At 41.4% G+C, this 25,698-nt stretch overlaps 2 protein-coding genes and 1 long non-coding RNA gene across 4 annotated transcripts in view; 2 read left to right on the forward strand and 1 right to left on the reverse strand.

Annotated features, from left to right (window-relative positions):
• The window catches only part of sdk2a (sidekick cell adhesion molecule 2a), an 87,158-nt gene extending 72,557 nt beyond the window's left edge, over positions 1-14,601 (forward strand). The window contains exons 30-45 of one of the 2 annotated variants that reach the window (XM_032537158.1): positions 398-599; positions 701-804; positions 1,096-1,166; positions 1,267-1,402; positions 1,619-1,675; positions 2,102-2,203; positions 2,334-2,449; positions 2,567-2,753; positions 4,712-4,849; positions 5,515-5,676; positions 5,805-5,930; positions 7,066-7,230; positions 7,317-7,457; positions 8,622-8,790; positions 11,107-11,236; positions 12,654-14,601. In XM_032537158.1, the coding sequence (XP_032393049.1) occupies positions 398-599; positions 701-804; positions 1,096-1,166; positions 1,267-1,402; positions 1,619-1,675; positions 2,102-2,203; positions 2,334-2,449; positions 2,567-2,753; positions 4,712-4,849; positions 5,515-5,676; positions 5,805-5,930; positions 7,066-7,230; positions 7,317-7,457; positions 8,622-8,790; positions 11,107-11,236; positions 12,654-13,073 (2,426 nt within the window). In that variant the 3' untranslated portion in view covers positions 13,074-14,601. The remainder of the gene's footprint in view (positions 1-397; positions 600-700; positions 805-1,095; positions 1,167-1,266; positions 1,403-1,618; positions 1,676-2,101; positions 2,204-2,333; positions 2,450-2,566; positions 2,754-4,711; positions 4,850-5,514; positions 5,677-5,804; positions 5,931-7,065; positions 7,231-7,316; positions 7,458-8,621; positions 8,791-11,106; positions 11,237-12,653) is intronic. The other variant, XM_032537159.1, reaches the window with a different exon arrangement.
• Positions 2,262-22,040, reverse strand: LOC116702762 (uncharacterized). The gene is made up of 3 exons (XR_004335247.1): positions 21,976-22,040; positions 11,910-11,915; positions 2,262-2,272 (listed from the first exon to the last, which is right to left on the reverse strand). It is a non-coding gene; the product is annotated as an uncharacterized LOC116702762 (long non-coding RNA).
• Positions 18,444-25,698, forward strand: part of cdc42ep4a (CDC42 effector protein (Rho GTPase binding) 4a) — a 14,189-nt gene continuing 6,934 nt past the window's right edge. The window contains exon 1 of the mRNA XM_032537160.1: positions 18,444-18,723. The gene's annotated coding sequence lies outside the window, so the exon portion shown is untranslated. The remainder of the gene's footprint in view (positions 18,724-25,698) is intronic.

Consider the following 25,698-nt stretch of genomic DNA (forward strand, 5'->3'; position numbering starts at 1 on the left):
ACATAATTGCAAAAGGGTTCTCCAATGTTTTCTCAGTTATTTTTTATGTTTATTTTTATTTTTTAAATGATATCAGATTAGTAAACAGAATGTACCTTTGGAACATTGGATGAATGGTTGCTGATGGATGATGTAGATTTTGGATTAAAGATCAGCCACCCACTCAGATCAGCTGGTATTCTGTCTATAATGGAGTGGTATGTGTAATTTTGTGGGATCAATAAAATATTCCCCTCTAAATACAAAGTTTAAGATTGTGTGTGTGTGTGTGTGTGTGTGTGTGTGTGTGTGTGTGTGTGTGTGTGTGTGTGTGTGTGTGTGTGTGTGTGTGTGTGTGTGTGTGTGTGTGTGTGTGTGTGTATGTGTGTGGTGTGGTGTGTGTGTGTGTGTTTTTTAGCCCGACCCCAACCCACGAGCCGTCCCGTAGTGCCTCAAGAGGACGTTCAGGCTCGCACAGTGCTGTTGTCATGGGAACCAGGCAGCGATGGCCTGTCCCCTGTTCGTTACTACACAGTCCAATACAGAGAGCTGCCGGACAGCAACTGGACTGTCCACTCTGCATCAGTCAGCCACGAGACACACTCCTACATAGTGGATAGGTAAATGTACCCCTCAGCAGTTTTTGTTATTCAGTCAAAAAGTAGAATGAGTAAGGCCAAAACATGTTGTACACATTGCTTTCTTTTATTTCTCTTCAAAGGTTAAAGCCTTTCACTTCATATCAGTTCCGTATAAAAGCCACCAATGACATTGGAGACAGTGAATACAGCCAGGAAAGCGAGGCCATCACAACACTACAGGATGGTAACATTGTGCAACTGGAGTCATTAGACATGAAGCAAAAATGTCACCATTACGCAGTCATTATCCGTTGATGTTCTGTTTAGTTTTACGAGAACATTTTTGTAATTGTATGAACATGCCTTTAAATCGATGTTTTGTCTTTGGATTTTCACAGAGAATGCTTTACGTCAACAGTGTGTGTGTGTTTACTCTCAAGCTGTTCCCTGGCAGACTGTTTGAATTATATATCACCCTGCTCAGCTGTGTTGCTTTGCTAACACCAAAATTCTCTTTTTTCCCTATCTTCTCTAGCTCCAGACAAAGCCCCAATAATTCTGTCTGTTACACCTCACACCACCACGTCTGTACTGGTCCGTTGGCAGGTACGCTGTTGAATTACTTGGCATTTTGTGTTTTGCCATTGGAAGAATGAATGTGTGTTTGTTAAATATTGGGCATAAAGTAGACCTCTTCTCTTTGTAGCCTCCCTCTGAGGATCACTTAAATGGAGTCCTTTTGGGGTTCAGGGTCAGGTACCGGGAGTTACACTACGACCGGTTACGCAGCTTCACTGTTCGCACAGTTAACAGTCCCTCTGCCAACTGGGCTGAGCTCACTGGTGAGTTTACTTGTTCACTGCTTATCCATCAACTACTTCTGGTTATGTGCAGAAAGTGCTGCTACATGGAATCTTAAATGTATGTATTTTTACATCCAAGCCTTGATGCTATCAGTAAGGCCTGTGGTGTGACAGATAAGTCAGCTAATATTGCCACTCAATCCTTTGATCTACCCTTGTTTTCCCAACCCTGCCCATCCTCTATTTAAACTTCAGCTCCTTACAGCATCAGGAACTTAAGCGAATCCTCGCTCACCCAATATGAACTGGATAGTAAGTCTTATATCTCTCTTTTTGCCTCTCTTCCGTCACTCTCCATCTGTTTGCAGATCATCTCTTACATAAATATATGCCATTTGTATAATAATTTACAGCAACTGCGCTTTGCCCCATCCTCCCACTCAGCCGCATCCGCTGAGGGGCTGCCACAGATTCTTAAAAAGTGTATACGACTTTAATCTCTCCAAGCTACCCTGACATTATTGCAGTGTGTTTTCTTTATTTTTAATCGCTGACAAATCTTCCTCGTGTCCCCACACTAACCCCATATTTTCATCCCTTTCGTCTTTTTGTTCTGTTCGTGATGTTGTCTTGCCACGGGCATCACTATGGCTGTGTGTCTCTCTGGAGAAACTTCTTATTTTGCTCTTTTATCTTAACTGTTCCATTATAATGCTGCTATTGGTCCTCTCCTTGCAGATTTGAGTAAACACAAACGCTACGAGATTCGTCTCAGTGTGTACAACGCTGTGGGGGAGGGTCCCAGCAGTGCACCACAGGAAGTGTTTGTTGGAGAGGCGGGTATGTTTTGTCCCTCACTGTGCAGCATGTGTGCTACTTACCTTTAATCTCTATTTCTTAAATGTTAAGCTAGTCATATGAGACATAACAAAAAGGATGGTGTTGTTATTCACACTCTGTTCCATTCTAGTCCCAACGTCCCCTCCCCAAAATGTGGTGGTCCAGTCCTCAACAGCCACACAGCTGGATGTAACATGGGACCCTCCTCCTCTTGATGCTCAGAATGGAGACATACAGGGTTACAAGGTATCAATAATGTGTCTCTTTTTTCTGTGTTACTGCAAATCAGGCAAGCCTACATCATGGCTTTCTTTTTTAAATATTTTTATTGAAATATTCTAAACTCCTTTAATCTGTTTATAGATCTATTTCTGGGAGTTTCAGCTCCAGAATGAGACGGAGCGCCTGCGTACACTGTTCCTGCCGGAGCTCGGGGTGAAGCTTAAAAACCTGACAGGCTACACCACCTACATGATCAGTGTGGCAGCCTTCAATGCTGCAGGGGATGGGCCCCGCTCCCTGCCCACCAGAGGGCGCACTCAGCAAGCAGGTGAGTTGCGATAAATCCAGATGCGGTTGAAGGGATTACATTGATTGCTCAAAAGACCAGTGGCATTTATCTTGCAGCTAAGATCGTCTGCCAACACCATGTGGCATTTCACAGTTCTTTATTTCTTTATACCCATCTGTCTTTCCTCTGTCTGTCTCCCTCTGCCGTATGCACAATGACATTCCTTCTTCTTATTTAATTGTATTACTTATTGTGCTCAAGTGCTGTGGTGGAGTACTATCTGAAGGTTGGTATTCTCTTCAGTTACAAAAGGTGCCTACAAAAGAATAGATGATGAGTACGTTCATTTTGAGTCAGTGTGTTACAAAAACTGGAACTGAAGTACTGTAATTTCAGACAAATAATGTAAGACGCACTCCTTTTATTCACCAAGAAATACAACATTTTCACTAAAGAGTTTAGTTTCCTGTAAGATTTAGCAGAAGAGATCATAGTCTTTTTGGCCCCTGTATCCAAGTCACGAGGGTGGAAGCCTATTGACAGCCCAGTAGCAATGAATACAGAGTGCGGGGGACACATGAAGATAGTTTTTTGGCCGCAGCTGTACAAAGACGTCTGTGTACCAGCGAGTGAGAGTCCCTCCTCTGCAGTTTCAGCACAAAAAATGGTTTACAGTATAAATATCTCTTGTCTTTTCCGCCCCCTTGAAGGCTGTGACATTGGCGAGAAGTACAGAGTGCTGAGAACTTAAAAAAACACAGGCAAGAATTTTGGCTCACTGCACCAAAGGGTACTGGGAAGTGAGCCAACACAAGCTTTTGTGAATTGTATGCAGAACTGTGGCAAAATCCTGACACTTAGCTAGATCTGGGTTGGGTCCGCATGCATATTACTCACAGCTCTCTTTCAAGGTCACAGAAACACATCTCGTATGTCAACTTCCAGTTTACTTTTTTGTGACTTATTTGCTTAAACAGTCATAGGATTTTTTTTGCATTGATCTAAGCTGTACACCACCTGTTTTTACACTCACACATTTTGTTATTCATGTCCTGATAAGAATGAACAATGAAACCGCTTTCATTTTGAATCTCCTAGTATTTCTGATTCATGACATCTAGCATAACACCTTTTCGTTTCTTTCTTGAATATACCAGATTGCATGCTGTAGAATAGCAGTACTGCCTTTGGATACCCCTCTGTCATACTTGCCCAAATCTACTTTTGTTGCCAGGTTACCCAAATGTGTTGGGAGTTTGGAGCAAATAGGGGAAGTATCTGTGCTGTTGAAAATGTACTACGGTAACCCTCTGAGGACAAAATACGATGTTTGACAAAACTCCTACTCAAAAAGTGTTACAAAAAAAATCCAGACATTTATTTCCTATTTTAATCATATATAACCCTACGACTCATTTCAAGCACCAAAACAATTTGTACAGCACATCACAAGATAAGCTTTGTTTTTTTAAAAGAGATTTTGAGGAATCTCAAAAAAGCCAACGTCAACATTTCAGCTTTAGCAATAAGTTATCTCTTTACAGCCTGTTCTGAGACAGATTTGGGGTTCACTTACAAAAAACTGAATTTTTTCTTAACATTTTGATATGAAACACATGGAGATCAGTTGTTTGCAAATGCCTTAAAAAGGTAAATGTAAGATGCGTGAAAATGCCCTTACACCCCAGAGGGTTAACATTGTGACTTATGAAACTCGGATGTCTACTGAAGAGGAACGTAAAGCATGAATGACAAGACTCTTGAACTTTAAATTGCTTGCTGTAAACTGACATAAATAATCAGTTAATTTGTTTTTTGTTGTTAATCTGTCACAGTTTGTACATTAATTATATAATTTTAACACTAAAAAATTACTAATGTTTTGATGAATATGCACATATCCCCATCATGTAGTAGGTAATTGTAGTATGTTTTGTCTCCATACTGTGAAGGGATCCAACTTTCATCATCTCTTTTCTCTCTTTCTTCACCAAAAGCTCCGAGTGCTCCCAGCTTCATCCACTTCAGTGAGTTGACCACCACTTCGGTCAATGTGTCCTGGGGAGAGCCTAAGCAGGCCAACGGCATCATTGAGGGCTACCGCCTGGTTTATGAGCCCTGCACTCCAGTTGATGGTGAGAAACTCTGGTTTGAGCCTAATAACTCTGTCATGTCTTGACATTCCTCAGACTGTAATTTACAACCTCTTGCCTAGTTGCTATATGCATTTTAACTCACAATGCATAAGCTCATGCTCTATTCGGTTACAGGCAAGTGTTGGTCTTGCAGTAACATATATGGCATGGCTGATAAAATATAGTTGGAATGTTCTGGTGAGACTTTGCACAGCTTCCTTTCTCACTGAAAGAAACACAGCTAATAGTTGGCTAAGTATGGTTGCCTGGACCAGATTGTCAAGTAATTGGGAGCAGAGGTGGAATGCTGAGCTGAGGCTGCTGTGGTCCCTTGGCCATCCACTAATGGACCCAGAGCAAAGTCGAACAGAGCAGTTAAGACAAGGAATATCAATTGGTCTATTATAAAAAAGGTCCATGTTTCTTTCTATCTGGATATCTAGAAGGCTGCTGGGTAATAGACCTTTTCTGTTGTATATGCAAAGATATGCACATCTCTGATAGTCTGCGAGTCTGTCTGTGTAATCTTCTAACCCTTTGAGTTTGTCTGTGTGACTATGTATCTGTTCATATGCAAAAAGATTTGCTATTTGTCACTTGTACGTAGAAAGCAGCATCTAGAGTTTTTAGTGTTTCCTGTACAGACTCTTCTCTTTGCACTCCAGGTGTCAGTAAGATAGTGACAGTAGATGTAAAGGGCAGCGCTCCCCTGTGGATGAAGATCAAAGACCTGGCTGATGGCGTCACCTATAACTATCGCATCCGGGCCAAAACACTGACCTACGGCCCTGAGGTGGAGGCCAACATCACTACTGGGCCCGGAGAAGGTAAGACTCTAAATCTGTAATGCATTACTGCTTTTTCTGCTATTCATGCCAATACTATCATCTTGTAGGGTGCCTCCTTGACTCATAGCATGCCATATTTTCTACCTATTCATCATTTATGTCCCAAGGAGCCCCAGGCCCTCCCGGAGAACCCTTTATCTCTCGGTATGGCCCTGCCCTCACACTGCATTGGACCAGCGGCGATCAAGGCCGTGCACCCATCACACGATACGTCATCGAGGCCAGACCCTCTGGTGAGCCGCATACATTAACAGTTTTTGGGTACCATCATCTCAACTAGTGTTTCCTGTTAGGGAAAACTTAGAAGCAGCTAGACTCTGGATGACTTACACAGAAACATGTAATTAATCTCGAGCGAGAACAATTACGATTAGCAATGCAATTTAACCATGGTGTAGTGTCATGTAGTGCAATCCCAACTCCGAAGATCCTGTCTTCCTGAAGGAGTATTTAAACCCATGCTAGACATACAAGATGTGAGTTTACCAAATAAGGTTCTTCTTCTGTCTATGCATGTGTCATGCCTTCTGATCATTTATAACAACTATTCTCACCTACATAACAAGTCACGTTGTAAGTACCCAAGATCACATGCAGCGCATTCATCTGTGAACGTCTGGGTCAGTTAACTTTTATCCGGGGTTTCTATGGACTACTGCAGTTTCTGTGTGTATGAGGGTTAGGTGTGGGTAAGAAAGTTACTGAGTGAGTGTATGTGTAAGTATGTGTATGTAACTTCCTTCCCTGACCTTGGTGAAATGGGAGCACTTGAGGCAGTACTGTTTTATCAAACAGCTGTTACATCTTCCGTCATCTATGGAGACATAGTGTTGAACTACTACTCTGCTTGAGACAGGTTATGACTTTTTCTGTTATGTTGAAAACCGACCTGAATGAGAACTGGGGTACCACAAGGGCTGAGCGATATGGGGAAAATCAGATATTGCGATATTCTGTTGATGTCAATATTTTGACAATATCAAAGGGTGCTTTAACAAAATATCTTCACAATGAGATTTTAGATATCTCATCTTCAGTAATGTAGACATAATGACTAAGTGGGTAAAGGTAAAAATAACAGAGGAGTTAGAACAGTCTGGTAACACAGAACATGTCATCACTTTACTATAATGCAGCCTTTGAAACCACAGAAAGACAACACTTAAGCCATTTACGATATTAAGATATCCAAAATCTCAGACGATATCTAGTTCCATATCACAATATCAATATAGTATTGATACATTGCCCAGCCCTAGGTACCACTTTCTCCCTTTACACAGCATGAGTTTAGAAACTCTATGTATTTTAATTTTGTATAAATTCTACCACATTTCCTATTCATATGTTTTCTCATTTTGCCATTAGATGAAGGATTGTGGGATATTCTTATCAAAGACATTCCTAAAGAAGTGACGTCCTACGCACTTAACCTGGACATGCTGCGAGAAGGCGTCACCTATGACTTTCGTGTAATTGCAGTTAACGACTACGGCTATGGATCTCCCAGCGCCCCGTCCCCCTCTATCTCAGGTACTTTAATCCTAAAAATAATGCCACAACATGTCAACAAAACAATATTTTTGTTTGTTAACGTATATTATTGGTTATGTGTTTAGCCCACAAAGTGTCTCCGTTCTATGAGGAGTGGTGGTTCCTGGTAGTGATTGCGCTGGTGGGCCTCATCTTTATCCTCCTCCTTGTTTTCATCCTCATCATCCGTGGCCAGAGTAAAAAATACACCAAAAAAACAGATGCAGGTAGGAAGCACGACTGTCTGCTAAACTTACTGCTTCTGTCTCAGCTGCTCTGTCTGCTTCTGCAACTTAAGCTGTCGAATTTGTCTTCCTCCTGGACAGCTCTGCTGAGAATGGCATTTTAACGATTGTGTATCCAAAGTCTATTTTAGAAAATGGGATTGTGAAAGCTCACACAATTAGACAAATTACCCAGGTTTTCTTAACATTGTTTGGCTGACAGAGGAATGATGAGTGCAGAGGTTACCAGTGAAACAGCTGACAAAGACGGGTGAATAAACATTATTGTTCATGTTTAACTGCAGCGCGGATCAATACTTGGATAAATGGCTTGGCAGTGGTTTAATGCTCAGGTCATTAGAAAGGCTGAGAGTAATTATGTAACTATAGCACTAGCCGCACTCACACCACTGTATCAAGATGCCAATTTTCATGATTGTGAATTATCCCAGGTAACATTGCTGCTACTCGAAACTCTAAAAAAACATAAGGTAAGGGAAGTTAATCAATGTTAGTAGACTTAATGTTAATACTTCACATAATGGTTGCCAGGTAATCACAGAGAGGGCATCTGGGGCTAATCTTGTAGATGTGGTCTAATCACCCAGCAGCATGGAGTATCTAGTAGTGGAGCTAGTAAGGAGGGAAATTTGGGGGAAAAGTAAAGGCTCAGGCCAAACCTTACTAAAGCCTCATATCAGATGTGTTAGCCTAGTCAGCATTTAGCATGGTGCAAGGGTTACCAAGGTCAGTAAACAGGGCTTAGCAAGACCAGTCCAGACAAGGACTGTGTTTGTGCAGGGATGAAAAGAGGGCTTCTCAGCCCGTCTCAACCCCTCCCCAATGTTCTCAGCCATGAAGCTGATCGGTCTGTTTGTTTTACTAGAGGCAATGACCGGACAGTGGGCCTGACTAACTATCAAAAAGCAGCATTTTTACATTTAGAGCATTTTGTACATGCAAGTTAAAGAGGAAACGATCAATAAAATGCCTGTATATACTGTAAAGGTATTTGTTTAAAAAAATCTAAATGTTTAAAAAAAGAACATTATGTAAGTTCAAGCCGTATACTTGAGTTTTAGTGTGTCATGTTCAACTAATCCTCCAGACTGAAATTGATTTTCTTTAAGGTCACAAATCACTTATTTCATTCCACAACCCACACAGTGTCGTCCTCATACCCCTGTCCAGGCAACCACTCCAATTGCACAGCTCTGCCTCTGACCCACGGAGAGATGGTGCGCCTGGACGAGGGACGCTTTCCAGCCCTGGAGCTTAACAACAGACGCCTCTCCGTGAAGAACTCCTTTTGCCGCAAGAATGGCATCTACACACGGTCAGTCCCAAACAATCAACCACGGTGTTCAGCTGATAGGCATAGTGCATCCATTTCATTAATGCACAGATTCCACTTCTTAAGCATATTGTTAACTGTGTTTTCTCTTCCAATTTAATGTTACTTATGATAGAGACAGGAATTAATAATGTAGTTGTATGTGTTCCCCCTCATCCCTCACAATAGTCTGTCAGTCTTGAGAGAACAAACCGAGCCAAGAAGAGCCCAGCTGCTGATTTGAAACTCCTTCCGCTCCCCTCGTTGATATTCAGTGTTTGTATGAAGCAACTGTTTGTATATGGGGACAACACAACACCAGCTTATTAGCATTCATGAGCGTCTGCGTTGCTCTTTGTCTGTCCGTCACCGCTTTAGACAATTGGGGGGTTATGGGTTGGAGCCAGCCATTTTCTTTTGGCCTTCAGCCCAGAGTTTCTCTCCAGTGCAGTGCTGTAAGAGGTGTCTCTATATAAAGTACAACACCATTGGTATGCCCTTCTACTCGTCAGCAGGACTTTGGGCGCTTTGGTAATGGTTAGGTAAATATTAGATAAGAGGAATTTGTAGAGACAGTGGTCACACATAATTGGTGACTGGATGGATGGCCACATGGTTGTTTTGGGGGATGGGAGTCCAGAGTCTGCTTCTTGTTACAGCAAAACAAAAAAAAGATGTTGCTTTTTGCACATTATGATGGAATTTGCTAAATGGGGTGCATTAAGGGCAGGGTGATCTGTGCTGTTTTTCCTTGACCAAGGAGGTCAAGAAGGAGATAAAAGGGTCTTGACTTGCTATGTATCTTTTGAAGAGCTCCATTCTGGTACCGTACTCTCTGCTAATGATCTGTGGATGAAAGAGAAAGAGTGGGAGGGTTCCCTACAGGATATTTGAAAGGGTGAAGGATAGAGGGAGGGATTAGACAGATAAGGCAATTGCAAAAATACAGTGCTCCTAAATAATTCAAAGCTCACTGGCAGCATTTAGAATTGTGATTTGTTGCAGGATCCATTGCCCCTCCCCATCTGCTCACGTGACCCCATTATTTTAATGACTGACTCAACCTTATCTGAATTCTGTAGAAGTAGATGTTTATTTTTTTACAGTCAGCCCCCTCACGTCATCCCCTTTAACCCAGATGAGATGTCTCTTTGTTGTGTCAACCCTTTCATGGCCCTTGTCATGTTGTGTCTTATAAGCTTCCTGTTCTTGGCATTCCCAGTGATTTAGCTTGCAAATATCTGAGAACATTTTCATTTGTATTTGAGAGGCCGTCAAGGTTGTGTGCTTAATGCCTTAATATTACACTTGACATCACAGCGTTTTATGTTTGCCTTTTCTGCCCCCACAACATTTTCCATTTCAGATCATTTAAACTTTCATTTTACTTTACGTTCATGCCATTTCTAGTTTATTTAATTCTTGAATCTTTTTCTGAAAACAACCGAACAAAGTCTTCTCTTAATGCTGTGTTAATCTGAGTTACATACTGAGCCCACCGATGTAGCTCAGTCATGTGAATGTAGTGCTCCACTTTTTGCCATCTCTGACCATCCAATTCAATCCCAGCCAAACTTGAACACAGCAGCAGTCATTACTGCAGAAGAAGAAAAAAAAATGTCTGCATGCATGTTTTTTTCTGCTTCGCTTTATGGACTTAATGGCTGGAGATAAAAGAAACCAGAAGTCTTTTACTTGACCCGCGCTCATAGAAGAAAGGAGGGCTATTAAACAGCTTTTTTGTTAGGTCAAAATCTCTGACTAACTCAATCTGTACAGCCATTCTGCTCTAATCACCACAAATAATCCTTTCATGAAGATGCTCATATGTTTTCATGCAGGATCCTGTTAGTGCATCGCATTAAGGTTGAGGTGAGCTGAACTCAGCCAGCTGCAAAAGCTCCTAACGGACACATTGACAGAAGAAAATGGCAAAAGAATAAGACCTATTATAATATATCTTCCCTCTATTGTGTAACAGTGGCATCCAGGAATTCACAAATAACCCATTTTGGCTTGTCTGAACTAAGCTAACATTTTCATAATCAATGACTCTGGGCTGAATCTGTGCCCACTGTAGCCCCTGTGGGATGTAAAGCTTCTTTTTTTTAGAACTATTTTGCCTTCCATTAGTCCTATAGTTACAGGAATGACAGAGCATTTTAAGTCTTTATCTCACTCACTCTCTCTCTCTCTCTCTCTCTCTGTCTCTCTCTCTCTCTCTCTCTCTCTCTCTTTCTCTCTCTTTCTCTGACACAGTTTTGCTCTCTATCTCTTAAAGAAACTTTTTCTTTGTCTCATTCTTTCCCATCTGTCCAGGTCTCCACCAAGACCCAGTCCTGGAAGCCTGCACTACTCGGATGAGGATGTCAGCACTAAATACAATGACCTGATCCCCGCAGAGAGCAGCAGTCTGACTGAGAAACCCTCTGAGATATCTGACTCTCAGGTAAGCAGTGACCCTGGCTTACAGCCCATGTACACTCCACGTCTGGAATAGGCAATGAACTTAAATTAGACAGTAAAATTCATCTGACAAAGTCCTCTAGGGCAGAGGTATAACCTTTCCTAACTCAAAATACTTCTCTCATTCCACTTTATTTTACCTTTGTCACATTCACATTCTACTGCCGTTCTTTTTTGTCATAACCACTGCTTTTCAAGTTGCAAAAACTAGATGGCTGTCTACTTATGAAGCAGAATGTTTGAAAATGACAGTCAGAAAGACATTTGACTCAAGTGGATAACCTCGAAATTGACATCTCTGGATCTGAGTTTTAAAACTGATTTATCCCATGAGAAGGAAGTACAGGGCCAATTCTCATGTCTCATGTGTCTTGAAATGTCTTCACAACTAATTAATTTTCCTCAAACAGGAAATGCGGTATTAATCTGGGCTCCTGGTTCTCAGCTGGTCATGTAATGATCCGAACAGCTCACTGTGTGTGTGTGTGTGTGTGTGTGTGTGTGTGTGTGTGTGTGTGTGTGTGTGTGTGTGTGTGTGTGTGTGTGTGTGTGTGTGTGTTGTATTTGCAAGGTCCATTGAAGGGACAGGGAGGTTAGAAGTGATGAGGGATGATAGATACAAAAGGCAGAGAAGCTGATTGTTGCAGATTGTGAACATCTGTCTTCACACACTTTGCTGGGTCTCCCTGGCCAATTTATCGGGTACCTGCACAGTCAAAACATTGTTCAACCTGGTTTGAACAAACACTGCTCCCATGGGAGACACAAACTGGTGTTTTTCTTTGCCTCTGCATAGCCTCCCACTGTTTACCTACCACTTGTGCAAATACATGGTACTTCAACATCTGTTAAGCTGCAGTGTCTCAATAAAGCAGTAGATGGGCAGGCACTCATCAGGGACACAAATGTGCCAAGTGTGATGTTTTTGTGAGAGTAATTTGCTCTCTGTTTGTTTTCCTCAGCCATTTCTTTGTGCTGGAACTGTGACAGGATTCACCCACACAAACATTTGTAACTTACAAGACTGATGGTTTCATATTACCACAAAAGCTAAATGTATCCTTAAAACATTTTCTCTGTCCAATTCTAGGACACTCTTGTGTACGCTTATCACTTCTGTGCTCCTCAGAGGTATGGGTGAGCTCTTGTGAAAGATGCTCAATAGAAGTGATTATCTGCCCCGTAGAGTTGCACATGGATTAATAGATGTCCAGTTATCTCTTAGTAGATTATATCCTGTTGTGTCATGACCCAGTTTTGTGAAGTTTGATAGTGAGGGTGCTGTATTAGAAGCAGCCTTGATTTGAGAGCATGTAGCTGTCTCTGTAGTAAACATCCTAAACATATGTGTGTTTAGTAATCTCACAGTCTTCTAAATCTTTTCCCTGATTTTCCCACAGGGTAGCGACAGCGAATACGAGATGGATCAGAGCCGGCAGAAGACCCACTCCTTTGTCAACCACTACATCAGCGACCCCACCTATTACAACTCCTGGCGGCGGCAGCAGAAGGGCGTCTCTCGTCCGCCGGCATACGGCTACTCCCAGCCCGAGCCCCTTGTGGAGCAGGAGTCACGGCAGCACCCGCCACCCGTTCCCCCTCTGCCACCTCTGCCACCTCTCCTCCCCCAGAGCGCCCCATCCCCACAGCCCCAATGCCAGGGCCAGGGCACTCTGTTTAGGTCTAAGGGAAGCCGGACTCCCACCCCCTCCCTGTTGTCCTCCGAACCCCCCAGCCAGCACAGCACCCTCTACCGGCCCCCCAGCAGTCTGGGCTGTGCCGCTCAGGCACCTACCGCGGGCTTCTCCTCTTTTGTTTGACACACAGCTCTCCTTCCAATAACAACAGGACCCTGAGGACAATTCTTTGATTTGTCATTGTTGGTTTATTTGTATTTTGCTCTTTTTCTATTTTTTTCCTCTTTTTCTGTCTTTTTGACAGAGTCGTTGATCAATATTAAGCATTGCAGGCATCTTGAATAGCGTTTTCTCCTCTGTGAAGAGTGTGTGTGTATGATTGTGTGTAGCGTGTATGATTTGTTAATCCATGTGATATGTATTTTATGAAAAGACAATCATTTGAAAGTTTTTTTATGCATTTATGCTTAAGTACATTTATTTGAAGGTACAACCATGTAAACAAGGTAATACAGAACCCAAGGTTCTGAAAAAAGAAAACCTTGTTTTGAAAACACTGTATTATTGTTTAATATGAGAGCTTTATGGAAAAAAACAACTACCTTAGAACCATATAGAGTATGGACCACTTGGCTTGCTGAGACTGGACTATGAAAAACCCATCTCTGATGGAATAATATGATGTTGGACAGAGGATGAACTGATAGTGAGAAATAAACTCTGACTTTGGAGAGAGGCACTATGGTCTCTGCGGCCCTCGGTGGCCTTCGACTTACTCACTCTGCCTAATCATTGTTGGAACTGCATTGTGTGTTTACTATATTTACTTGTCTCATATTGTTTACTAGATATTTTTATCAGTCAGCTTCAAGCGAAACATTTTCAGAACATCACTAGTGGCAATGTTATGAATCACATTAAAGCATTGTGGCACATTTTAAAGTAGTCTGGGGGATGTGTTGATTGTGTGCTGGTACTCATGTCAATAGATATACAAGCTAAGATCAATTTCTGAATGTGCATCCTTTTGCTTTTATGTTGTCAGAGAATATGACTGAGGACCAAAAGCACAAATCGTCTCCTTCAAAAGATTGTATCCAATTGCAACCACTTCAAAGATTATGCTATTAATAGCTGTCAAAGAAGAACAACAAGAATAACTATTTTTGAACAGGTTACTGAGACATAAAGATCAGTGGCCAAACTCTAAATTAAGACATGAAACTTACAGACAGTAAAATTCAAAATAAAGAAAGCTGTTATGTATTTGTTCATGCGGTTGGATCAGAGGTCAGCTTATTGGTGTATCTATGTTTATTTAAGAAATGTTATTTAATGATTGACAGCAACAGGACACAAGTATTGTACATGAAATGCCTCACAGAGGATCGTCATGTGAGTTCAGCATGTTACAGTGTAACATGGCTTTGATATGACTGAAAATGTGTTTTATGCTCACCGTGCAAACATATACTGTACATATGTTATGATGAGATGTTTTCTACCACTCTTTTGAATATGCTGGTTCTTTACTAAATTTGAATGGGGTATTGCTGTGCTGGAGGTTGGACTCATAGTGTATAAACGTAGACAGTCGCTCCAAATTATCATCTGTCAAATATCCAATGTGACCATCACTGTATACATCATGAAGGAAACATTATGGACCTATTCATGGTAGCTCTCTAAAATAAATTATTCTATTTTGTAATGGCTTTTTCTTCATGCCTCATCTGAATATTTTAGAATATAATGTTATGGTATACATAATGTGTATTGGCAAGTAAGGCAGGTAACTATAATTGTGATATCCGAGAGAGCGAGAAAGCTATGGAACAGTGGTATAAAGTCAGAATTTTAAAGGAAATATAAACCATATTAGACCCTGCTGACAGCTATTTTACACAGACAGTCCTAAGTAGACCTATTTACTTGGTCTGAAAGAAAAAGTGATTATAGGTGACAATTGATCTTACAGTGCAAAAATGACCTGATTTGCACGGCCACAACAGAGACATAATTAGGATGTATAAGAGCATGAGTTACAGGAAATAATTTGAAGAAGAACCTGATCCGGTGCAAGCATGCTGAAAAGCTGGGGGAGGGTGGGAGAGTGTGCCTGGGTAATCTCCTTATTTCAGGCCGGAAAACATTGATCTTAAGCAAGTCAAAGGAGGGAGGAACAGAGGGATCAGGCTGGAAGGTTTTAAAAGAAATGAGAAAGTCAAGTCAGTCAAGGGTACAGTTTGTTGGTGTTGGAACAATTGTTTTTACCCTGAACAAAAAAAAGACCCCCCCAAAAAAAAATCGCATTGACCGATCGTTACATTTGCAAATGTGGATGGATCATCATATATGGATATTTGATCATTATGCAAATGCTATTATTTCTGGGTTGTTGAGCGGCATTACAATGATGAAAAGAGTCTAAATTATAGTTCTTTTTTAAGTTTTCCCCAGCATAAAGTCTACTATTGCAGAGGAAAAATCATGTCACATCCCTTGTGAACTAAATAGCCCAACTTGTCTCTTTAACAAAACTAAAGCTCAGTTTATAACTAAATATAACATATTGCTTTGTAACATTTGGAATTATTCTAGGTTGTAAATCAAAGTCATGGTAGTTCTTCATACTCAACACTACTGTGACTATTGTTCACTTTCACTCAAGTCACTGCAAAGAGCCTCAAAGAGTACTATTCTGTTCACACACACGCACAGACACACTGACAGACATGGCTTCACGTCAACAAATCTGTTACATTTTCACATTTCAGTTCAGGGTCTCCTCATGGGACCGACTTATACAGAATGTGTCCTAATTCTGACTGTGCTTGTTGGAGTGCATCAGAGAGAAAATTGCAACACAGCTAACTCAGCCTGACTGGTGACTCCAAAATGAGGACAAAATGAGAATGTATGATACAGAAGGAAATTAGATGTTACAGCTTCTAAAAAGCTTGAGAGGTCCTCTGGTTTTATGTTATTTCACCAACAAGACACACACTGTATCCTTCAGTATGCAGTCAGGACACTCAATAAAATGGAGATTATGCATCATAATCCATTCTGTGAGCATTGGTCGATAATAGGTTTCCCCACTGCCCTCTGCAAGGCAGGGTGCTCAAATTTGCATTTACTTGTTTAACCAATCAGGCCTGTCTAGACCTTTGCCTTGGTTATTTGTCCTTATGCACATTAAATATCAACCAGCACTCAAATTGGCATGGGTGGAGTGACATGGCTGAAAGGTTAAAGGGCACAGTCTTCTCTCTCTTATGTGGTTTATAGGCTTAGCAGCGAAGCCTAGCCTTATATTGCACCCTCTGCTGTGAAATAACCAAAATCACAAGATTGACAAATGAGCCCTCTGCATTGATAGAAATTGTTACATCACACGCCTCCTCATTTTGGCATCACAACAGCCATGCTAAAGCGATTCACAACATCTAACAAAGTCTGAAACCATTGCCAACAGTCCAAACTGAAAGTCCTGGAAGGTTCAAGGGGTCCCATGTACAATCTGAGAGGGACCTCAACGTCAAAAAGACAGCTAAAGATTTAGAATGGACTTTTTGAAAGATTCAAAAACATCATTCCATTGTTAGCAATGGGTGAGGCAAATGCTGAGACACCACTGCACCCTGTTACCCTGATGTACCACTGAAGGAAGCTGTCAAAGCTGACACAAAGCTGCAACAAAAGGAGACGGTTGCAGTAAGCCTATTTTTCCAGCAGTAGCAGCACCTAGAACTTTAATTTTGAGAGGTCGCTGAGAAGTTTGGCTTAGCAAATTTGTTTTCCAACTGTATTGCATTAAAGAATGTGGGTGGTGAGGGCACAGTGGATATGACACATGGCTTTGGTGTGGGAGATCTGGGTTCAATTCCCACTGTGATACATCAACCAATGTGTCTCTGAGCAAGACACTTAATGCATAGTTGCTCCAGAAATGTGTGGCCTCCGACATATATAGCAATCGTAAGTTGAAATGGGTGTGTTCATTCAGCACAGCCAGATAATGGCCTGGAGAAATATCTGATTACAGACCAGCTGTATGTAAATACAGGTTTTGTAGTAACCAAATTTTTGCTGTGTTTGAAAGTGCTTTCTCTGAAATCGTGTCTTTACCAGGTTTGGCGAGAGAGAGAGAGAGAGAGAGAGAGAGAGAGAGAGAGAGAGAAAGATACATCTTTTAGGGCAACATCCTGTTAGCACACATTTATTATTCATTTTAAGTGCATATCAGTCATTATAAAAGAGAGTTGTAAAATTGATATTTTTGGGGCGTGGGTATGTCAAAAAAGTTCAGCCTGTTCCTGGACAAAAGGCCAATACAGTCAAATTCTCATCATAAAGTGTCCTGTTCTCCCATCAGCTGGTGGGACAGATCATACTGGGAACATAGCCAAAGGCAGGAAATAACTTTTCAAATGTGTGTGATAGACTTTTGCCATGCAACTCCTTACATTACAAAGATTTTCAAGAACAGGATGGATGAAAATGGCTTTAAAAGACATGAGTGAATAATCATTCCATCCAGGTATTGTAGGAGCCTGACTTTTGCCCTTTGATAATTATCAACCATTCTCACATTCCTTTCCCTTGCGCTCAGGGTGAATATGCAGCCTTGGGATGTACCTAAGCTACTTCCTACTCATTTCCATTGCAAAAGATACTAATGAGCGGTCACTGACCGGGGGCAGCTGATCAGCCTGGAATACACAAAGTCAAAGAAATGGGTCAGTCACTCGAAAAGGTCTTCAGTGATCAAAGCATGTGAGTAATTGATAAAAACTTGTGGAAATCTGTCCTCAAACTATTTCACTAAAAATAGTTTTTAACCTCATACTTGTACTTTAATCCCTGTATATAACATCCTGACTTGCCTTATCCTAATTGTCTGAGGAGAAGTGAACAATTGTCTACACAGACACATTGTTAGTGAGTCCTACCTAGCCTTGGTAGCTTGTGTATTCTGGTCTCCATGTAAAGTTAGTGAAGTGGATCACCGAGGTACACTGCATGCACCTCCTTAAAACTGTAATGTAGGGCACTGTAAGGCGGATATTATTTGATCCTACTTGCTTTGATGCCTGTGTCTCACAAAGCATGACTATGCATGTTTTCCCTCTCACTGACAGCTTTGCATCATCAGCCAAGCCATTTCAAATGTCACAAAGAGGAAGTGAAGGAGGAAAGACGCAGTAGTTTGGTAGAAATAATTACACTGCAATTTGCACAGCCATTATATTGTGTATTATATACACAACCATTAATGTTGCATAATTCATTGACTGATGGAGAAGATGTGTTTAGAGCAGAACATTCTATTAATGAGGTTTCCCTTTTTTCAATCTTTTAATAGGCAATTAGCCCACTGAAACACCATGAAGTGGTTCAAGTGACGAATCAAAGTTTTTACCCTGATTTATTTTCCTGGTTTCTTTTTAGATTTCATGACACAGACCCGCCTTTTAGGCTGAAGGAAATGAGTCTGTCTGAGTGGCCCCATGCTGGCAGCCTGTGTCTTTAAGGAGCCATGTAAAGAGGGCGTGTTCAAACACACTACCGAGGCAGGCAGCAGCAGGCATTCTAGTGAGTTATTGCGCTACAGGGCAGCAGCGCAGGTTGTGAGGATGCGGTGACAACATCAGGAACAGTTCCATAAAAAAGAGAGATGTACTTGTCTAACAGAGTTATTTAAATTTCCCGAGAGTTTGATCTGAGTGCTTTCTTTACGTCTCTGTCGTTTGATGAATGCGCCCCCATTGTCAACCTGCTGGGGGCCTAACAGTGAAGCAGCACCCGGCTTTATGAATGGGGATGCTAGGTAAGTGCGTGCTCCTAAATGTTTGTACTTGCACTTAAACTTCACCACATAAAATGTTCATTTGTGCTTGTTTATACAGAATAAATATGTATGAAGCACAGCTGCTTTATTAAGCGATTCAGTAGAGCGCATGGCTGCTGACGCTTTTGTGGTTAGCTACTTATTGTTCTCCTGCCATTGACCCACCCAGAATCACAGCTTTATTGTAATGCGAGTGAATGACTAGACTGATGAATGCAAGAGTGCTGTCAAATGGACCCTTAGGAAGACGCATTTTAGTCCCTAACGCATTTATATGTGGTGTCGCAAGAATCAAGCTTATTTGTCTGCAGCTCCCTAAACAATTAGCTGATTTAAATCCCATCATTATATTAGCTTATTTGGGAATGATTTTTGGTCAGACTTAATGCAGTTATGTCTTATTGTTTACTTATTATCTTTTACGAAAGGAAAACTCACCGGCCTAACATGAGGACAGATGTTGAGCAAACTCAGGCCCAAATTGTGTATGATGACATTTGGCTTTGCCGTGCATATTGATTGAATGCAATGTATTGTACGTGTATACATGTAGGTTTTCCATAACATTCATGTAAACCTAGGCTGGATGTTGACTTTTACAAGACCTGATGACTAAAACAAAATCACATACTTTCTGCCCTATCATGCAGAGCATGTCTGTCCTGTTTGTCCAGTTCATTACCCACCTATCCAAGTATCTGTTTACTTGGCAATGCTGTTCAGTTTGCCTGGCAAGGGTGTCACATGGCATCTGATGAGCTCATTGACTGTGATAATAAGGTGATAGACCTTATGTCTGTGGCCATCACCACATGACCTCCATACTGATAAGAACTGCTCAGCATTTGTTAGTGAAGATAATGTTGTTGAGGTTTCTGCTTGTGAGGCAAATTTGGTGGATTTCTATGTGTTTGCTGGGTTGAATGTGACATTTGACCGGTCTCATCCAAAATCTGCAGAGGGCTTTGCGAAATGTCGAACTGTTCTGCCCGGACGCTGTGATGGATTTAAGTTGATGACCTAGCAAACAAGCAAGCCCCGTTGCCAAGATGTATGTGTTACAGGCTTGTCCTATTTACATTTTCCCCCAGAAGTGCCCCTGAAAAGGCTTTCAGAACAGGCGACACATTTCACAACCAGCCTGCACAGGTTCTGCTCCCATTGCTTTCCTCTGTTTCTTAAATTACAAAGCTTCAAATTGCCTACAGGAGACGTGTTTATTGCCTGAAGGTGAAAGTTATCCTTCCGCCGTGTGGTGTTGGACACTGTGCCAACCACTCTGTTATTGGACACATCCCAGTGTAGACCGCATTTGCTGGCTCACAGCCCAGGAAACACAACCTGCTCAGAATGTAGTTTCAAAAGTTGGCATGTTTATGCGCCTCACTTTCATTTCGGAGATAATCAGTATTTTGAAATCCTTCTGCGGTGGTGCTGAAGTACAACTTTAGTGTGTTATTTGTGGCCAGTGAGTGTATGGTCCTGCACCCATGTTTGAACATGTCTGCAGTTTGTGTGCTCATTTGCGGCAATGTGTGTGTCCTGTCCAGCCCCTTCACATTCCAGGAAATACCAATATAAACTGTTATTTTTTTCTGGAAAGCCTCTGTGTATGGTGATAGTAAACTGCTGAATTATTATAGAGGACAGGACTGGTCTTGAAGGATGTGTAGTATAAGTACCATGTTGGGTAGTTCTCATTGCTCTGAGTTACTACCACAGGCCTGCTAATGTTACATTAACCCCATGCAGCTCAGTCGAAAATGTACTAGTTTTTTTAAAAACGTCCATTTTCTCTGTGCACAATTTATGGGTTGCTAGTTTGACTTGTGTCATAAAGCAACAGTTCATTAGTACGCTGCCACCTAACTTTTCTATAACCTTGTTGTCCAAACATCAAATTCTAAGGGCGTCTCATATTTCAGTGTGTGAATGCTGTGTTTGTTCCCGTCTCTTTTGTTTGGTGGCATTGTTTTCTGGTCGGATCCAGCATGCTTTGCATTGTGATCCGGTAGGCTGGGTTGGTACTATAAACTGGAGGAAATGTTTGTTTTCTGCCGTCCTGTTTCCTTATTGTAAATATTTGATGTGATATTAGCGTAGCAGGAGACAATGCCACTGCACAAATGTCACAATGGCTGACCAGAAGACTGATATTTGTTGACAATAAAGTAAAAATATTTTACTCTGTGTGAACGCTTCTTTGCTATTTGACTTGTGTTAATCCAATAATTGGATATTAAATTCTGAGAGAGAATCCATGCACGGTGCACTTATTATCCACTCAAGAGTGAGACTTTGGCAATGCGCAAGTCGAGTGGTTTCTTGTGTTTTCTAAAAAAAAAAACACCTTTTGTCAAAAAGAGCCCTCCACTGTTTGATAGCAGCTTATTTGGCTATCTTTCAGCATGTGCATTTTGTTGCTCTTCGGCTTTTCTGACCCCTATAATTATGACACTCTTGCACTTTAAAGCAAGATTCTCTGGATCCCATAATTTCCCTGCATTCTTTCCATTGAGGATCACAGGTTTCCACTTGAGTGTTTCAAAACGTAACCTTATTCCTCTTTAACAGACACCTGGCCGTTCTGTCCTGGGTGACAATACAGACACCTGGGCCCGAGGCCAGGGCTGCCATTAGCTGAAGGACACATCCATACTACTACTACATCTTAATTTTTTAACAGTAAATTTAACAAATCTCTAAAACATGCTTAGTGCATGACCATTCCCATACACTGGACTTGTGTTGGTGTAAACAGGAAGCAGATTGTCTAACGCTAGGCTGCGTTACCATTGACTTATGTGGGGAGTGCGTTTTAGGCTTTGACGGTGGGGGCTACGGGGGGGGTGGGGGGGGGGAAGGAAGGAAGCCCCCCCAAAAAAAAAAAAGCAGCGGCGGCTTGAGGCAAAAACTTGAGACTGATTCAACTTTTGGAGAAAAGCAACCCCACTTCACACTGCGGTGACCAAATGTAACCGGAGATTAGACTTTTCAGTCAGTTTTGAGGCGGTGTGAGAGACAGGAAACATCACTGTCTCTATTGCTGCCACAAGAAAGTGGGGGTAAAAAACAAAACACCAGTACCTACCTGCCCAGGAGTTGGTGTAAAAGCTGACTGTTTCCTGCAACAAGCTCTAGCACAAAGCACAGTCGCTCGGTCTCTTTTCTTTCTCTATTTCTCTGTGAAACAAAGCGGCCTTCAAGTGCGCTCAGAAATGCTCGGCCTACAAACAATCTGACGGAAATTAATAATTGTTAAATATAAAGTCTACTTGTGCTGCATTGGGAGGTTACACACATTTAGGGGCCCTCCATTTTAGGGGCTCGAGAACGACAGTAGTGAAGATGTGAGGCGTAAACGCACTGAAGTAAAAGATATGCGTTTTTAAAAAACTGTATTAGTGTGGGTGTAGCCTCAGCTATCTGCTGTGAAGAAGAGCCGATTGTGTTCAATTTCTTAAATTAATAAATGTCACTTAACCTGCGGCGCCCCATGTACAAGTTCCATTTAGTTGTCGAACACACCGTTCCAGCACTGCCTACGGCCCTGTAGGTTATTATAACTCTGTTGATGATATGAGCTGTGTTTGTTTGGTTAGCCCATCAGTAATACAGAATGATGGAGGACGTGGAGGCCTTGTTTACATTACCAATGGTCAGGAAGGGCCGACTGAGTAGATTTCCGGAGAGATGGGAGGGTCTACTGCCTCATTTTCTCCCTGCCCTTCCTGTGGACGTACCCCTTAACACGCTAACATGTTTCTCTGTAAGACACTTCCATCATGTGTGGCTGTGCCTTTGTTATCTTTTAGGAAGCAGTGGGCTAATTACTGTGTTGAGGTTGCTGGTGTATGTCACTTATCTCAGTGGTATTTTGTCAAATTCTTACAATTCTGTTTGCATACAGAATGTTGAGGGCTGATATTTATAATTTATTTATTCTATTAATTTGTGGAGATAGGGGCAGTTAACAATGACCTTGATCTGTTTGTTGACCTGGCAGTTTCAGCTAGAGGAGAATGAAAAAAGCTGGGAAGGTTTTTAACCATCTCTCATTCCCGAGAACATTCAAAAAATAATGCTAAGTGGTTATTTCTGGCGTGCTGTTGTGTTGATACTGCCAATGTCAACCTCCTCTCTGCTCATTCTCTCTGATTATGTTGAGAGATTCAAAATGTTAGAGTGGTGCCAATGTCTGCCCCACTCCATTTGTATTTAGATGCCCTGCCCAGTACACAGATGACGTTGATGTCGAGCCATGCTGGCTGCCATTTTAGTTGCATTTTTGTAGCTTTTATTCCGATCAAAGACGATGGCACAGAGCGGAACTAGACAATATTGTTGGCGTATGAAAAGGCATTGATCTGTGAAAATGATGAGTATCAGTCTTGTTTCCCACACAACACTTTTCATTCTTGAAGTGGAGTTGGCATTGTTGTCTGCCATTCGCTACTGTGTCTGTAATAAAAGCTGTCAGTTACACAGAAGTGGAGGACAGAGAGAGAGGGGGGGGGGAGAGGGAGAGGGAGAGAGAGAGAGAGATGAAGTGTCTCGTCTGGAGGCTGTGTTGGCTGTAAATGTAAAAGTGTCGAGTCATCTCCTCTCAGGTATCAAAGGTCACCTGGTGCGCGTCGAGATGACTTGCTGCAGGCCTATTCTCTGCCAGCAACCCTTTCACTGACTGCTGGGGCTCTTTTGAAAGTATCTTTGCTCTGTCCTGGTCATGATCTATCCATCACTTTATCTCCTTTCTCTAGCTTTTCTGACCTGCTTGTCTAACTAATACAGACTTTTTATAGTTGGTTTACTGATAAGAGCTACAGCTCCACATTGATTATTTGAACAGCCTGTTTAGTTGTAAAATCATAACCGTACTGTAACAGTACTGTATGCTAAATGTTATTTTTAAACATTGCTGAGTTCTTTTAAGTTTGTTCTTTCAGTCTGAGCTACTTACCTCAAATTTTCCACTGATCTAAGGATAGCAGGCACTTTTATCAGCAGGGACGCTCTAAACATTGATTGCTTGCAATAGCTTAACCAATGCCTCACACCAGCTTGCCAGGTATGCGTTGGGATAGCAAAAACACTGGTATGTGAGTTTGTGGCTGTCTGGGTTTGAGAATTACACAAACTCAGGCTTTTTATCTTCTCCTTACTGTCCTCAGAGGCACCAGTCACCATTTGTTGAGGGACTTTATTGATGTGTTTAATTCATCTCCTTATGATTGAGGAAATATATGTATTTTTGGACTTACTGATTTGATTATATTTCTATATAGGCTGGCACTAATAATTATTTTCATAATTAAATTGCCTCTGTTATTTTCTCACTAATTGATTAGTGGTTTTGTCTATAAAAGGCCAGAAAAATGCCCATCACTGTTGCCCAGATCACAAATTTCTGTCTTGTACACTTCATTTTTTCAATGAACACTTTAAAATATTCTCTTTTAAATAGTGTGAATCCTCTCGTTGGACAAACTATAACAATAACAATGTTTGGAAAAAGAAGGGTTAATCAATTATACAAACAATGGCCTTATATATTTCCTAATTGACAAACCTATTAATCAACCAATTGTTTCAGCTCTATGTCAATTAAAGTGCTATAAATAAAAACTCATAAAAACTAAAGCGAAGAGGCCAAGTTTGGTGTGAAATGCCTGGTATTTCCCCATCATTTTCAGAATTTCACAAAAATAGATTTTGGATTTGCCTTGCTCTTTGGACCACAGAGGATTTACACTTTGATTAAAATGAGCCCTTGGCTTTCTTGCTGTATTTGAAGCGCGTGGTGAAGGAGGCATGGCAAATGGGTGGTGGGGCGGGAGTACAATCAAGATACCCTGTAGGTCAACAACTTGTCTTGATCTGAAACAAAACGCCACAAGCAAACTGGGTGCCCATTAGAGTGCCTGAAAATGGACCATTTAAGCAACGACTAAATCTGGCTTTTATGCAAGTTTATTTCTACATTAGAGCTGTGTATTTTCTCTTGTTGCTGTTTTTATCTCAGAGGCCAGCATCAGCTTGTTGTCTGTTCTCTGTCTGTATGATTGAGAGATAATGTGATTTCCACTGTTTGTCCTTGGGCTGCTCATTCCTAAATGAGATTTTCAGCCTTGCTAACTGAGTTGTAGGCAGATACCTATCTTCTAGAGGCCATTTGTCAGCGTAATTACTGGAACACGTGTGTGCTAGCCTATTACTGAATAATATGTATTGCTTTGTTTGCACTTAACATATGGTAATGAATGAGTTTTCACAAACAAATGGGATGTTTGCAAATGATATGATCATCAGTAATTTTATAGACAGAACGGTTTGAGATGTCAGTAGGCTGGAAGAAACCAGAAACATCCCTTTTTTCCACATAGATCTAGGCACATGTGGCTTCCCACCCCCCTAATGCCATTTCACCCTCAGGTCATGCATGTGTCCATCCAGGTCAATGATTTCAAATGAGGCAGACAAAGCCCCCGCCACTGAGGCAGTCAACCTCTTCCAGACAGTCGAATACACACTGGACAAGTTGAGCCGTGCGTGCGTGCGTGCGTGTGCGTGTGTGTGTGTGTGTTTAATTCCTGCAATATAGCATCTCTCCACAGTGTTTATGTGTTTTATGAATTGCTGCAGCATTTCCTTTTGAGATCCAATATTCTCCCTAGTGAATATACTCGGATTACTGTCTGATTTAGTGCTCGTTTTTTTTCTTCCATTTCATTAAAAGAACCCATTTCAGTTTACCTACTTACTACGTTATTTCTGTCCAAGTAGTAGTAGTTGGTGTGTATTTTCCATAGACCCATTCGGCTAGGTATTTATATTGACAGTTGTGTTAGGTGATCTATAAACCAAGCTAGCATTACATTTCCCATGACATAAATACATTTTAGGGTAATTGGGTTGGAAAATCCTTTACCCAAACAGATGTGAAAAGATGAGGGA

Source organism: Etheostoma spectabile, chromosome 15 (genome assembly GCF_008692095.1).
Source record: "Etheostoma spectabile isolate EspeVRDwgs_2016 chromosome 15, UIUC_Espe_1.0, whole genome shotgun sequence".
Taxonomy (NCBI): domain Eukaryota; kingdom Metazoa; phylum Chordata; class Actinopteri; order Perciformes; family Percidae; genus Etheostoma; species Etheostoma spectabile.